Source organism: Bubalus kerabau, chromosome 22, assembly GCF_029407905.1.
Source record: "Bubalus kerabau isolate K-KA32 ecotype Philippines breed swamp buffalo chromosome 22, PCC_UOA_SB_1v2, whole genome shotgun sequence".
Classification (NCBI taxonomy): Eukaryota; Metazoa; Chordata; class Mammalia; order Artiodactyla; family Bovidae; genus Bubalus; species Bubalus kerabau.
In genome coordinates, this window is record NC_073645.1 from 26,319,761 (window position 1) to 26,335,211 (window position 15,451).

Sequence of the window (15,451 nt, forward strand, 5' to 3'; positions counted from 1 at the left end):
CCTTGGGATAAATTTCTGAAAACAATTCTACATATATAATTTTGATGTTAATTCTATGGAACTTACTGTATGTTTCAGTTTTTCATGCAACCCAAAAGTCAACTAGTTCTTTCCACTTAAAAGAGTTACTGTTTCAAAAAAAGCAAATAACTCCCCTTGTACTTATTAGAAGCATATCAGTGATACCTCTGTCTTAAAGTAAAAATTTTAAATTTAAGTAAGAACCTTTTCACAGAAATCTATTTCTTCAGAGGATCATGCTGAAATAACCCTTCACTGAAAACACTGCTTAATTTCTATGGAAACATAATCTGATGCCAAATACTTTGTCAGTAAGAATCTACTCAGAAAAGAACTTTAACTTTCTATTTTTTGTGATCATTGGCAATACTTAAGAAGAAAATTCAAAAGAGTGATTAAATATTCCACTGTCAACTGTTCAGCATTCCAGGTTTCCCCACAAATAAGAGGAATACAAATGAGTTTAATTAATATTGATACTTTTCTCCTTCGAGTCTCCCTTATGCTCAAGTTCAGTATATTAACATTTTGGTATCACCAGTCAAAGCAAGAAAACTACTTTCCCTGCATTTATCATTTTACATATATTCATTATTCCACTCAAACCTTATACCAATAGTTCATCCCTATAACCCTGCCCTGTTTTTGGATTAAATGAAGAGGTTAAGTAACATGCTAGTAGCCAAGAGCTAGTACAAGGCAGAGCTGGGATCCAGATCCAGGTCTACCACTCTTCTTTCTCTCCAACCACAGAGCCTCTAAGGTAAAGATGAAAAACGAGACTGGGTCTGAACTCAGAGTATATGGAACCTACCCTTCAAAACAGAAAAAGAGCTATCCTGGCTTTTTTTTTTTTTAATCACTTTTTTATACCAAGATTACACTGGTTTTTCCAGTGGTCATGTATGGATGTGAGAGTTGGACTGTGAAGAAGGCTGAGCGCCAAAGAATTGATGCTTTTGAACTGTGGTGTTGGAGAAGACTCTTGAGAGTCCCTTGGACTGCAAGGAGATCCAACCAGTCCATTCTGAAGGAGATCATCAGTCCTGAGTGTTCAATGGAAGGACTGATGCTAAAGCTGAAACTCCAATACTTTGGCCACCTCATGCGAAGAGTTGACTCATTGGAAAAGACCTTGATGCTGGGAGGGATTGGGGGCAGGAGGAGAAGGGGACGACAGAGGATGAGATGGACAGATGGCATCACCGACTCGATGGACATGAGTCTGAGTAAACTCCCGGCGTTGGTGAGGGACACGGAGGCCTGGCGTGCTGTGATTCACGGGGTCGCAAAGAGTCGGACACGACTGGGCAACTGAACTGAACTGAACCGACACTCACTTAACAGCTAGTGACTAGCATTTTGCTTGTTAAAGAAACCACGTTTTGGAGATTAGCAGTCTGTCAGAAAGTGATGATCTATTACCATGAGGAGGTGATCTTAAGCACATTATGTGACTCAGTTAATCATAAAAGATTTTCTCCTTTGAAACCTCAGCAATAAATTTCTAGGTATAATATTATAAAACTAAGTAACAAAATACTAACAGTAATGGAAACCCCAGGTCTGTTTATGCCTATATGCCACTTGAAAAATGAACAAGAACTAAACCTTAAAAACTCAAATTCTCCTTTTATTTTCTATTTTCACTCTTCTGTCCACTGTTAGTAACAAAAATTTCTGCAACATAACATTTTTAGAAGTCCTGTATGCAAACAAAATCAAAGAAACAAAACTAACAAATAGTACAGATTGGTCCCTTCATTCTATGGAGAGGGAGTAATGTGGTTAAAAACAACTTTCTTGCTCTCTCACAAGTTCAAAAACCTAATTTTAGGTCAACTATCAAGATCTTTTTGGGCTTGGTTTGTCCTGGAGAATGCACTTACAAGTCTGATCCATCTGTCTGTCTCACTGAGGCACAAAAAGGCTAAACATTACTCTCAGAAGAAGACCACAAACACAAATTCCGAGGTCTAGAAAGGACCTACACTAGACAACTTAATAAAACAGGAAATCAGAACATAATCCACCACTTGTTGGTAACGAAGCTAATATACAAGACTAAGCATGACGGTTGCTCCTTGGAAGAAAAGCTATGATCAACCTAGACAGCATATTAAAAAGCAGAGAGACATTATTTTGCTAACAAAGGTCCGTCTAGTCAAAGCTATGGTTTTTCCAGTACTCATGTATGGATGTGAGAGTTGGACCGTAAAGAAAGCTGAGCACCAAAGAATTGATGCTTTTGAACTGTGGTGTGGAGAAGACTCTTGAGAGTCCCATGGACTGCAAGGAGATCAAACCAGTCAATCCTAAAGGAAATCAGTTGCAAATATTCATTGGAAGGACTGATGCTGAAGCTGAAGCTCCAATACTTTGGCCACCTGATGAGAAAAACTGACTCATTTGAAAAGACCCTGATGCTGGGAAAGACTGAAGGCAGGAGGAGAAGGGGACAACAGAGGATGGACGGCATCACCGACTCGATGGCTCTGAATTTGAGCAAGCTCTGGAAGCTGGTGATGGACAGGGAAGCCCGGTGTGCAGCAGTCCATGGGGTTGCAAAGAGTCAGACATGACTAAGAAACTGAACTGAAGTATGACCTAGATTCTAAACACTGACTTTTGTATATATTTAATCTGTATTTAGTAGACAAACTGATTATACTATAATTAATGTACATAATTCCATTAGAGAAATAAAGTGTAAACCTACAGTACTGCAGAGATGAAGCTTTAAATAAATACCAATACTGGCATTAATTCTATAGGCAGGTTTCAGGATTAAAACTGATTCAGGTCCAAAAGTTCTCTGTTTGCAAGTTTTAATTTTTATCTATACAAAAATGTCAATCTTAAACAGAAATCCTGCAAATAAACTAATAACAAAAAAAATGTATAGCTTGATTTAATCACAAGGATAGCTGATGATAAAACGATCTTCTAGTAAAAAAAAGAAACTATGTGAGGTATGAGGCTGACATTGAGAGAAGATGAAGACAGTGAAGCGCCCATCAAAATGGATTGTTACTGAACACTGTGTTTCACTTCACTCAATGAATAAATGTAGCAAACTCTAAGCAAAATCATGAAATTTTTTAAAATTAATATAAGGCCATCTGGCCACCTGATGCGAAGAGCCAACTCATTGGAAAAGATCCTGATGCTGGGAAAGATGGAAGGCAAAAGGAGAAGTGGGTAGAAGAGGAGGAGATGGTTAGATAGTATCACTAACTCAACAGACATGAATTTGAGCAAACTCTGGGAGGTAGGGGAGGAGAGAGAAAGCCTGGTGTGCTGCAGTCCACAGGGTCACAGAGAGTAGGACACAACTTAGCAATACAACAAAAACAAAATCAATTTCTCTTTTAATAAACTAAAAGAACAAAAATCCCACAACTTGATTTTTATTCTATCATAGGTTCGTATAATTCACTTATGGAAAACTGCAAGTTTGGAATAATTACATACACAGCTTAACATGCTTAGAGTCCATGTATGCATTCTTGCCTCAGTTGTTCTCTTTCTTATTTATTAGTGATAAATCAAAGTTTTAAGTGATTATTTACCACTAATTCTATCAACCCTGACATCTGACATGAAGATGAGGATTATCAAAGCTTCACCGATCAATATGGACTAGAAGTGACCCAAAGTTAACCCAATCCATGACACCTCTGCTCCCAAAGAAGGTCTCCTATGGTCATTTTCTAGACCCAAGCAGAACTGTTTTCTTATGAAAATAGCTTAACTCCCCAAAGTTAGATTCCATCCCAAACTCTTTCCATGGAAAGGTCATATATATTTCAAACATGTGTAAACACGAGAAGAGAAACTTTGACAAAACCTATGTAGTTGCTTTCTCTGAAGAAATTTAGGCAAGGTTTACAGTGTGATAAAGTAGGCCCTGAAACCATAACCACCTTCTCTTACTGCATGAACCATTCCAAAACAAGACTGCCACTTGAGATGTAATGTCCTATCCAGACTCTTCAGAAACACCAATCCTCGCCTTACTATCAATCTCACTGCATTCTAACTCTGAAAACCAGTAATCCATCTATGCTGTAAATGATAACCCTGTATCACTCAAAATATCACTCACCAGAATAGCCAATTCATTGATTATGCTAGATACCAATTTTATAGCATATCTAACCATTTCATTCCAGATAAAATGAATGTTTATTAGCTTGTTCCTTCTCCCAACTAAAAAAAAAGAAAAAAGCAAATGGTTATTGAATGTCTTCTCTTTAGGAACAGAGTTACACAAAGAAGGTAGCCATTTACTGTAACAGCTACTATTTATTAAGCACTTAATATATACTGAACTATTGATAAGACTGGCTTCCCTGATAGCTCAGTTGGTAAAGAATCCACCTGCAATGAAGGAGGCCCCAGTTCGATTCCAGGGTCAGGAAGATGCCCTGTAGGAGGGATAGGGTACCCACTCCAGTATTCTGGCCTGGAGTGCCAAGGACTATATAATATAGTCCATGGGGCTGCAAAGAGTCAGACACGACTGAGCGACTTCCACTAGTTCTAGTTATTGATAATACTAAAAAAAAAAAAACAAGCTAAAATAACCAAGCCCTTAACCCCCAAACTCTAAAGTCAATACAAGGGGAAAAATGAAACAAAGTGTATTGTGCAACATTTCATTCGGCATAGAGAACTGGCATATTTCATTAATGCTTGAAGCAAGAAAGTAGGTCAACAACATCAAAGATATTAATAGTGCTAAGAGACTACAGAAGCAAAACAATCAAACTTAAAAATTATAATCAGAAATAAAAGTTATTATTGCCCGTGGCTGCTGCTGCTAAATCACTTCAGTCGTGTCTGACTCTTAGCGACCCCATGGACTGCAGCCTACCAGGCTCCTCTGTCCATGGGCTTTTCCAGGCAAGAGTACTGATGTGGGGTGCCATATTATTGCCTAGATCCTAATAAAAAATATAAACCAAATGAAGAAAATGCCTGGAATATTTGGATAGTACTTTAATAATCTTATAAGTACTGTTTTTATAGTTAACAATTATCACAAAAGCAGGTTGCAACCTCAAAGTCATAATTAATTTAAAATCATCACTAAATTTAATTCTTCCTCATTCTCAAGCACTCATTGAAACCAAAAGGTGGTTCTTTTTTTCTTGGCAGAGGTTAAGGGGTAGAGGATTAATAACAAAGATAAACCTCTAGCTAGACTGATGAAGGATAAAAAAGGTACAAATTACCAGTATCAGGAATGAAAACAATGACATTACTACAGATCCTACAGACATCAAAAGAATAATTTTAAAACATTATGAATTATTTGATGTCAATAAATTTGAAACTTAGATGAAAAGGCACAAATTATCAAAATTGATACAGAAGAAACAGAAGCTGACTAGCCCCATATTTTTGTTTAAAAGTTGAATGTATAATTTGAAGTGAAAGTCGTTCAGTCATGTCCAACTCTCAGCGACCACCATGGACTATACAGTCCATGGAATTCTCCAGGCCAGAATACTGAAGTGGGTAGCCTTTCCCTTCTCCAGGGGATCTTCCCAACCCAGGGATCAAACTCAGGTCTCTCGCACTGCAGGCAGATTCTTTACCAGCTGAGCCATAAAGGAAGGCCAAGAATACTGGAGTGGGTAGCCTATCCCTTCTCCAGCAGATCTTCCTGACCCAGGAATCAAACCGGGGTCTCCTGCATTGCAGGCGGATTCTTTACCAACTGAGCTATCAGGGAAGTCCAATAATTTAAAACCTTCTCACAAAAAGATAATTCCTGGCCTACATGGCTTCACTAGTTAATCCTATCAAATATTTAAGGAACACGTACATGACCAAGCAGGATTTATTCCAGGAATGCAAAACTGGTTTAATATTCAGAAATCAGTCAGTGCAATTCACCCTTTTAATAGACTAAAAAAGAAAAAACATATAATCATCTCAACTGAGACAGAAGAACATCTGATGAAATTTAGCACCCATTCACATTAAAAAACAAAGCAAAACAGAACTCTCAGAAAATTAAGAATAAAAGGGAACTTCCTCAACCTGATAAAAATTATCTACATAAAACCAACACCTTATTTAACAGTGAAAAACTGAACATTCTCTCCCTAAGATTAAGAACACTCAGGAAGTTAATTCAACATGGTACAAAGGTTTTAGTCAGCACAATGAAGCCAAAAAAAATTTTTAATAAAATAAATTATAAAGATATATGGGCTCCCCTGGTGGCTCAGTTGGTAAAGAATCTGCCTGCAATACAGAGAACCTGGTTTTGATCCCTGGGTTGGGAAGATCCCATGGAGAAGAAAATGGCAACCCTCTCCAGTATTCTCGCAGGGAAATCCCATGGACAGAGGAGACTAGTGGACTACATACAGTCCACAGGGTTGCAAAAATCACACAGAACTTAGTGACCAAACCACAATAAAGATATATAGGTTGGAAAGGAAAAATTAAATCATTTGCAGATGATAGGATCATAGAGGTAGATAATTCTAAGGAATCTACAAAAGAGTTACTAGAACTAATAAGCAAATTAAGCAGGTCACAGGACACAAAAACACACTGCTTTTCCAAATGCTAATGACAAAAAAAAATAGAAAATGGAATGTAAAACACCACTTAAAACTACATTAAAATATGAAATATTTAACAGATAAATGTAACAAAATATGCATGAAACCTTTATACAAAAAATCACAAAAAATTGTTAAGATACTAAAGAAGATTAGGTAAATCAAATGATGTATCATGTTCATGGACTGGAAAATTCTACATAGTTAAGACAGTTAAGGTGTCAAATAGAATAAGGGATGAAGACAATCATAATGAAAACCCCATCCAGGCTTTTTTGAAAAACTGACGAGTTTATTCTAAAATTTATACAGAAATATGAAGGACCTAAAATAATTTGAGAAAAGAATAAAGTTAAAGGACTTAACACTACCTTACTTTAAGACTAACTATAAACCTACAATAACCAGTCAAGACCATGTGACATTCACTGAGATCAATGGAATAGAATGTCAATAGATAGACTAACACGTATTGGTCAATATGGTCACAAGATATGTATCTGACAGAGGGTCAGCATTCAGAATATATACAGAACTTCTATAATTGACAATAAAAAGATAAACAACCCAATTAAAACGTAAGCATTTGAATAGGCACGTCACAAAACACATATACCCAGTAAGTACATGAAGATTTTCAACATCACTAGCTATCAGAGAAATACAAAATAAAGTCACAGTGAAATAACACTACATATTCACTAGAATGGCTAAAATTCAAAGGACTGACAATATCAAGTGTAGATAGGAGTGGAGCAACTAGAATTCGCATGTTTTCTGGGTACGAATTTAAAATAGTATCACTACTTTGAAAAACCATTTGTCAGTTTCCCACAAGGTAAACATTATCTGGCAATTACACTCCTAAATGTTTTCCCAGAAAAAAATAAAAATATACATCCACAAAAAGACTCCTACATATATGTTAACAGTTTTACTCACAATAGCCCCAAACTGGAAACAACCCAAATGCCCATCAATAGATAAATGGACACACAAACTGCAGCATAATAACAAAGGACTGCTGCCACCTGGTCTCCCGACCCAAACAAGTAAAGTTTAAAGAGAAAAGAGAATTTCATCATTTTCACTGGTTGCTAAGTTACTTCAGTCGTGTCTGACTCTGTGCAACCCCATAGACGGCAGCCCACCAGGCTCCCCCTCCCTGGGATTCTCCAGGCAAGAACACTGGAGTGGGTTGCCATTTCCTTCTCCAATGCGTGAAAGTGAAAAGTGAAAGTGAAGTCACTCAGTCATGTCCGACTCTTCGCGACCCCATGGACTGCAGCCTACCAGGCTCCTCCATCCATGGGATTTTCCAGGCAAGAGTACTGGAGTGGGGTGCCACTGCCTTCTCCGTTTCACTGGTTAGCATCACTAGTAATAAGACCTATTATGGGCCCCTGGTATCACGCTCTAAGAAGGGCATATACTTCTGGGGTATTCTTCCCAAATATGCATAATACTTCAATCTATTCATGGAAAAAAAAAATCGGACAAATACAAATTGTGAAACATTCTACAAAAACATCTAACCAGGACTCTTCAAAAGTGTCAAAGCAATGAAAGATATGAAAGATTCAGGAAGTATCACAGAAGAGACAAAGGAAATATGACAACTAAATCCAATGTGAAATTCTGGTTTGGATCTTGAATTAGAATAAAGGATATTAGTGTAAAAACTGAATAAAGTCTGTAGTTCAATTAACAGTATTGTACTAATGTTAATTTCTTAGTTTTTATAAGTGTCCTACAGTCAACCATGGGTCAAGTAAGACGTTACCATAGGAGAGAGTAAAGGCAAACTATTACTTTTGCAACTTTTCCACAAATCTAAAAATTTTTCAAAATAAAAAGTTTAAAAAGTTAGGGGTCAAAAAAAGAATGAACTACCTACTGACAGACACAACATGAATGAATCACAAAAACATTATGCTAAGCAAAAGAAGGTAGAAACAGAGTACATCAGTGTATGATTCCATTTACATGAAATTCTGGAAAGGTAAAATTAATCTGTAGTGACAAAAAGCCAGGGGAAAGAGAGAGGAAGGAGAAGAACTAATTTCACAAAGGCAGTGAGGGAACTTTCTGTAGTGGTAGAAAAATTCTCTATCTTGATTGTGGTGATGATGGTTGCTCGTTACACAGGCATACACATTTTGTCAAAGTCAATCTATATAATTAAAATGCATGTATTTCATTGCATGTAACTTATTCTTCAATATAAAGTTTATTAAAATTTTTAAAATAAGTCCACGCTTAAAAGCATTTAGCTTGAATAATTAGTGTATATTTTATATTGGGTAAACATAAAATACCATGATTGATTCTTAAACTGATATATTAAAACTTATGCACCCAAATTGTTCATTCAATGAATATCCACTGAGCAACTACTATACTCCAGATTTTAGGCCACACATAGGACATAAATGTGAAAAAGAAACTCCTTACCCTTGAGGAACTAGCAGGCTAAAGGGGAGACAAGCAAGTGAACAAAGACTGCAAGTGAATTACAATTGCTCTGGGGAGTGATACACCAAGTGTCAGGATTGCAGAGAAGACAATGTCTCAGGAACGGCTTCAGAGAGAATACAAGCCCTTTCCAAGAATTCACCCTGTGAGGCTATTCCACTTATTTCAGGGATATTTATCCCAAATACTCGAAGCTTTCAAAAAAACACTTCTTTTAGACTTGTCACTGTACTTTATGGCACATTTTTCTCATGAACAGTCCTTAGTACTTCAAGGGTGTGGTGTGTTTGTTTAAAAACCAAAAGTTATTCAGGTAAGTTTTATGAATATTTATTACGGCAAACAGGTGGCAGTATAAAATCAGTAAGGTTGTTTCCCTACATGCTTTATGAAGTGAAGGCAATACCACAAGGATAGTAACAGTGTTTTTCATCCAAAATAGAACTGCTGGAATAATATATAGTCTCTCAAGGGGGCTACTTTAAAGAGCTTTGTCTTTTTGAGTGCTTAAGTCTTGGCTGGTTTGTCTGCAGGGGAGGAGGAAGTGTGTATCACTTTCAAATTATACCCTGCTATAAACTGTCATTATTCAAAATATAATGTAAACTTATATTCACATATATTATATACATATATATACATGCATGCTTAAGTCTGAATCTTAGTTCAGCTATATCACAACTGAATGTCTTTAGACAAAGCCCTCAAAATCTTAGTGTCCTCTATAAAATGAAGACAATAATAGTAGAATCTGCCTCATAGGATTCTGTAAATATTAAATAAGTGATGTGAATGAGATAATCTGCATATTAGATGAAATAACCTATGTAAAACACTTAGAACAGGGCTTGGCATATAATAAGTACCTAATAAATGATAATAATCACTATTATATATAGCAAAGTATAGTGTCTAAACTAAGAATAAACATTAAAATATAAAGTAAGATTAACAAAAAAAAAAAAACATATAAAAAGAAGAAACCATTAGGTAGCTTTAAAGTTTAGAAACCAAGATTCAGTGACTTTTTTGTTAAACGAGAGAATTCCTTTTTTAATTATTCTATAGAATATACAGTTATCTCAATGCTCAGTAACAAAATGCACCAGGCACATTACAAGTTTCCAACGAATACTTATTGAACTACTTCAATACAGTAAGATGGTCTTAGTAACCAAGAAAAAAAAGTTTGCCACTTTCCAGCCCCATTAACTTCTATCTCTGCTTTTGTTAATACCCCTTTCAGCTGCCAAATGATCTTCTTTTCCCTGGACAGCAGAATTCTAGAAAGGAGAGACTGCAGGATTTTCTTCCAATTTGGAAAACAAGATCTACACTGAGAAAGCACAGTGTTTCTAACTGCTTTCTGGTAAGAATATCTGAAAGTGCCTGTGTCCAACTGGGAAAATATAAAAGAATCTACTGCAAAAACAGCTTGAAGGTTAAAGAAAACTAAATAAAGAACAAAGACTATAGAGAGAAGAAAGAGAAATGAAAATCAAGTCAGTGTATATTTTCAATATACAATTTGTTTGGTAAAATATACCCATATCCATGTAACAAGTACCTATAAACTACATGTGCTCATTTTTGTACATTTTTAATATTCACTTATAGTTGCCTAAATTGAACATCAAATTGAGATTTATCTAATTTGAGATGGAAGTCAATTTTCTAACACTGTTATATAAAGTTTCTGAAGATAAGTGAATTAATGCATTTTAATGTTTTGTGTACTTAAAGACAATAGTTTTAGAGAAAATTTCTGAAAGACTCTTTGAGTTGTACACATGTGCAGGTACAAACATATAAACATGTGTGCTCAACTCAGTTCTTCACCCCCTTTTTTTTAGTTTATTTTTTTTATTTGAAGTAAAACTGACTTGCTATGTTGGTATTAGCTTCAGGTGTACAGCAAAGTGATTCAGTTATATATATATATATTCTTTTTCAGATTCTTTTCCATTATAGATTATAAGATATTGAATATATAGTTCCCTGTGCTGTACAGTAGATCCTTGTTGTTCATCCCTACTACCTCTTAAATTAAATGACATTTTTGCCAGATTGCAAATATTTTAATAAAAACTTCATAAGTTCTCAAAATATGTTGCAACTGTTGGCTAATACATTAAGTATTTCAAATATATCTCAGAGACAGAATAGCAAAAACAACAATGCCGGTGTCTAAGGTCTATTTGATAATGAAAAAAGTAATAGCTCTAGCTTTTAAAGTCTTTGCATAGTATATGCGTAATCATTTCCAAAGAAAACCAACACATTTTCCATTTGTCTTTAAGAATAACATTGAAATTTTTAACTGATAAAAGTTTACCTGTGGTACACAGACACAAAATTCCATCCTTGAAGAACAGCTTAATAAAGTAAAAGCCAAAAGTGCACAAATATACATATTAATGCATACTTTCATTGTATCATTTCTTACCAGGGTCTCTAATTTAGCACTTGTTCTACCTGTACAATCTAAATCTCAAGGAAATATGATAATTTCAATATTCACAAATGTCAATGAAGGCAGCCTGGTAACAAGAGCTTCTGGTAGCTAAATATGTGACTACATCAACAAGTGTTTATTGAAAGGTCTAGTGTGTTGTATCCAAAGTAGTAGTTCTTAAGCAATCAGAAAGTGCTACTCACCAGCAAGTGTATAATCCATGTCAAAACCAAAACACTTTATTTTTTCCATGGCTAAACTCCGGTTCACAAACACCCTAAAGAAAAAAAAAAAGAGTAAAAACTGATAATACTGTAGCCAAAAAAAAATTAAGTTCAATGGAATTATCTGGCTATCTTTCTAGATACCATTTAAATACCAATATTAAGATTCACAATATAAATTATTCAAGTCCTCCTTATACCATAGGTGGCATCAGATACTACACAAAAATATGTGTATTTTCTTATTGTGTCTTTATTTTAACAATGCTATGTACTCAAGATTTCAGAGAATCAATTCTCCTTTTCTAAGTCTGACCCCATAAAATAGCTTATTTCTGAGATTTTATAATTCATTCACTCATTTATAATTTATTTAAAGAACAGAGGTTCACTTAAAGCCCATCATATGCCATACACTAAAGACATAAATATAAACAGATTTATTCAACAAATACTTACCAAATGCCTACTACATACCAGGCACTGTGACATGGCAGAGAACAAAAGAGTACCTGCCCTAATGCTATTTACATTTTAACCGGATCTCTATCCTTGAGGAATTCAGCAGTAGCAGGAGAGAGGCTTAAGCAACTAATTAAAGTATTCCAATAAATGCTATACAATAACATGCAGGAGAGAGCACAAGTTGTTTGAGCTGATCTTAAACAATCAGTAGAAGTTTTCCAGTAGGACAAAGCAAGAAAGGCACTCCACACAGAATGACAAAGTAAAGATAAGGTTTGCAGTGAACCAAAAAACATTTACTGGAGCTGGAGCTGAGTTTTCTTTGGTTTTACTTTTCTGTTTTTGCAAACGGAAGTTCTTCAGAGAAGGGAAAGAAGCAATAAAGGTTATGAAGCTAAAAAAGGGTAGCAAGGGTCAGATTAATGAAGACTGTGTGCCACACTAGAGAGATGGGATTTTATCCTGCAGGCAAGAACAAATTATCAGATTTTGATGAAGTGCAATAAGCAGATTCAAACTCCAGAAAGATAACTATGAAGACACAAGGAAAACTAAACATAACAGTATGCAGGATCATCATCATGATGGTGCTGTAGGGTAAGGTTCAAGCATCTCTGAAAATAAGGGTACCCCCTCAAACTGATCCCAAAGTTTGGTGGCCAAAATTACTGAATGGTTTATCCTCTTATTACCAAACCTTTTCTTTGCCTTCATCTCGTAAGTAACTATGAGAAATGAGAATGCTACAAGTCACCCTGGAAACTTGGTAAAAATAAAGATACCTGGGCTAGGCTTCTCCCACTGACAATATAGGTCAGTAGTCTCCAAAGAGGAGTGACTGCATCTGAGGATATGAAAGACTCCCCTGGAATACAGAACAAAGGGTTACAGCTTCTACTCAAAATTATTTCATACTTTTAAAATGTCTAATTTGTGTATGTTTTCTACTATACACAAGTAATGATAGTAGTATATGTAATTTAAGCATGCATCCAGAGGGATGACTGTTTCATACTTTAACTGATGAAATACTCAAGTTTAGAAATCATTAATCTAGATAACGACTTAAAAAAAAAACCTCTTCACCAACTCAAAAACTCTTGTTTTAAACTTTAATAGAAAGCTTTTCCTCTCATCTAAGAATGCATGCACCAATTTTATATGCAAATAATCAAATATTTGCTTACAACATTTTAACTGGGGGACTTAATAGGTCCTTGAACTCAGAAATGTTATTCCCTAAAACATATGAATTTATTTCTCTCATAGTGTGCTATGCACACTAGATAAGCTTTATAAAACTCTTAGTTCCTGAGAGAGATGTTATGTAAAACATTTATACTTTCTTTCCCTAAGAAAACCTGTTATTCTGGAAAAATCAACCCTTATTTTGATTGGGTTAATAATGGATGGGAGAGGAAGAGCAGTGAATAGCTGAAAGACACAGGGAACTAGAGGACAAATGACTCCTACTCAAATCTTTTTTAAAATACCCCCAAACTCCAAATATATCACCATGACCCTTCTGCCACTTCATCAAATTTCACTGTATTACTACCGACTGCAGCATCTACTTTATTATCACCTTTTTCAGTTACATAAAGGCAACAAGAGAAGGTAAAGACACTGAGTAATGGTTTTAACTCTGGAAACACTGAAGCTGAGACTTTTCAAACACACTCTCAATTCAGGCTAGGGGGCCAACTGGATCAAATCCTTGATCAAAGCCCAAACAGCTGACATGCCTAAAATATTCTGTGGGAATTCAGCAGAAACAGACTGCGAAGACTTTTCTATCCAGGAGAGAGATATATGGGACCACATAATGAAAGGAACAGCTTTGATTCTGACATAAGAATGATGCAAGCTGGTTTTAGACACAGCTAGAATCATAGACAAAAAGACACTTTGCTGGTATCAGTCACTGCTAAAGGTAGAAAGAAACAGACACAGCTAGATAATCCACCCACTTCTTTCTCGTCCAGAAGAGAGATTAACCTGTATTCCTTATCACATTTTTAAGGATACAGAGATCATACTATTATCCTTAGGCATTGTCCATAGAAACTCTGGGAATGATATATATTAGGAATAAAAAAATCTGTTGTTTCTGCAAAAATAATCATTGCTAAATATCCATTAAATCACACTCTTTCCTTTGACTAACTGATCACTTTATTCAATCAACATGTTTGTCGAATGCCTATTACGAAGCAGGTACCATTTTATGACATACATCCTAGAAGCTGTCCTTTAGGGAGTAGCTAAAACTAGTAAGATTTTTTATATGTCTAAAATTAGAAAAGATGCTTTTCTATGAAATCAAATATCCTTTATCTTTTCATTTTCATTTAAAGTAAGTACCCTCACCTACAGAAGCAACTCCTGAACTTAGAAAAACAATCACTCCTGTCTCCCCTATAACTTATGAAACAAAAGAAAAACCGCACATATATTCTCACTGCTCCTTTTCCTTCCCTAATTTAAGCTACAACATGGCAGATGGGGGCAATAGGGAATTAAATCTAATTCATGCATGAATACCTAAAGTGCATAAGCAAAGCTGTGATGACAAAAGGGAACAGCTGCATTATAGATAACTGCAGTAATATACATGCCATGATTTATAAAGATAATAAACATCCAAATGCTGAAAGTATGCACTGACTTCAGCTGAGAAGCAGCCTTGAGCCAGAAATACCACATCTCCAGAATATAGCCTTAAAGCGAAACTGATCTCCTGGCGTCAAACTAATAAATATTTTTTACTATTATTATATAAAAGAAAGTGCTAGGTGCTCTATCAATTAAAAGGCTGATTCATTGTCTCACCACACTTTTAAAACAAAAATATCATTATCTGCCTTGGGGAATCCAAAATTTTCTATTGGTCCCAGAACCTTGACTGTATCTTCATTAATGCCTAACACTTTTCTAAATTATTAACCAGTGGAACATACTCCACATCTCTATCTTCAAGAGCCTGCATATATTTGTGAAATTTTCCAAAGCTTACTTTAAATAAAGCACAAACCTGCCACCCTAGAAAGCATGACTGAACTAAGCAACCAACATTAAAATGTAATTATCAGCCCGAAATTCCTATGTACTAAGTCATTTGCAAGATATAGATTTGAGCATTAAAACAATAGGCACAATCTTTAGCAGACAGACCCAGAAACACTATAAAACTGAGCACAGACGTCAACACAAAGACAAATGTA

At 35.5% G+C, this 15,451-nt stretch overlaps 1 protein-coding gene across 7 annotated transcripts in view; it reads right to left on the bottom strand.

The window, feature by feature from the left end:
- NT5C2 (5'-nucleotidase, cytosolic II) overlaps positions 1 to 15,451 on the bottom strand; it is a 150,714-nt gene that overhangs the window by 33,670 nt on the left and 101,593 nt on the right. For 6 of the 7 annotated variants that reach the window (XM_055560837.1, XM_055560839.1, XM_055560836.1 and 3 more), the window contains one exon: positions 11,742 to 11,815. In XM_055560837.1, coding sequence (XP_055416812.1) covers positions 11,742 to 11,815 — 74 coding nt within the window. Of the gene's footprint in view, positions 1 to 11,741; positions 11,816 to 13,009; positions 13,093 to 15,451 lie in introns of all 7 variants that reach the window. The other variant, XM_055560842.1, reaches the window with a different exon arrangement.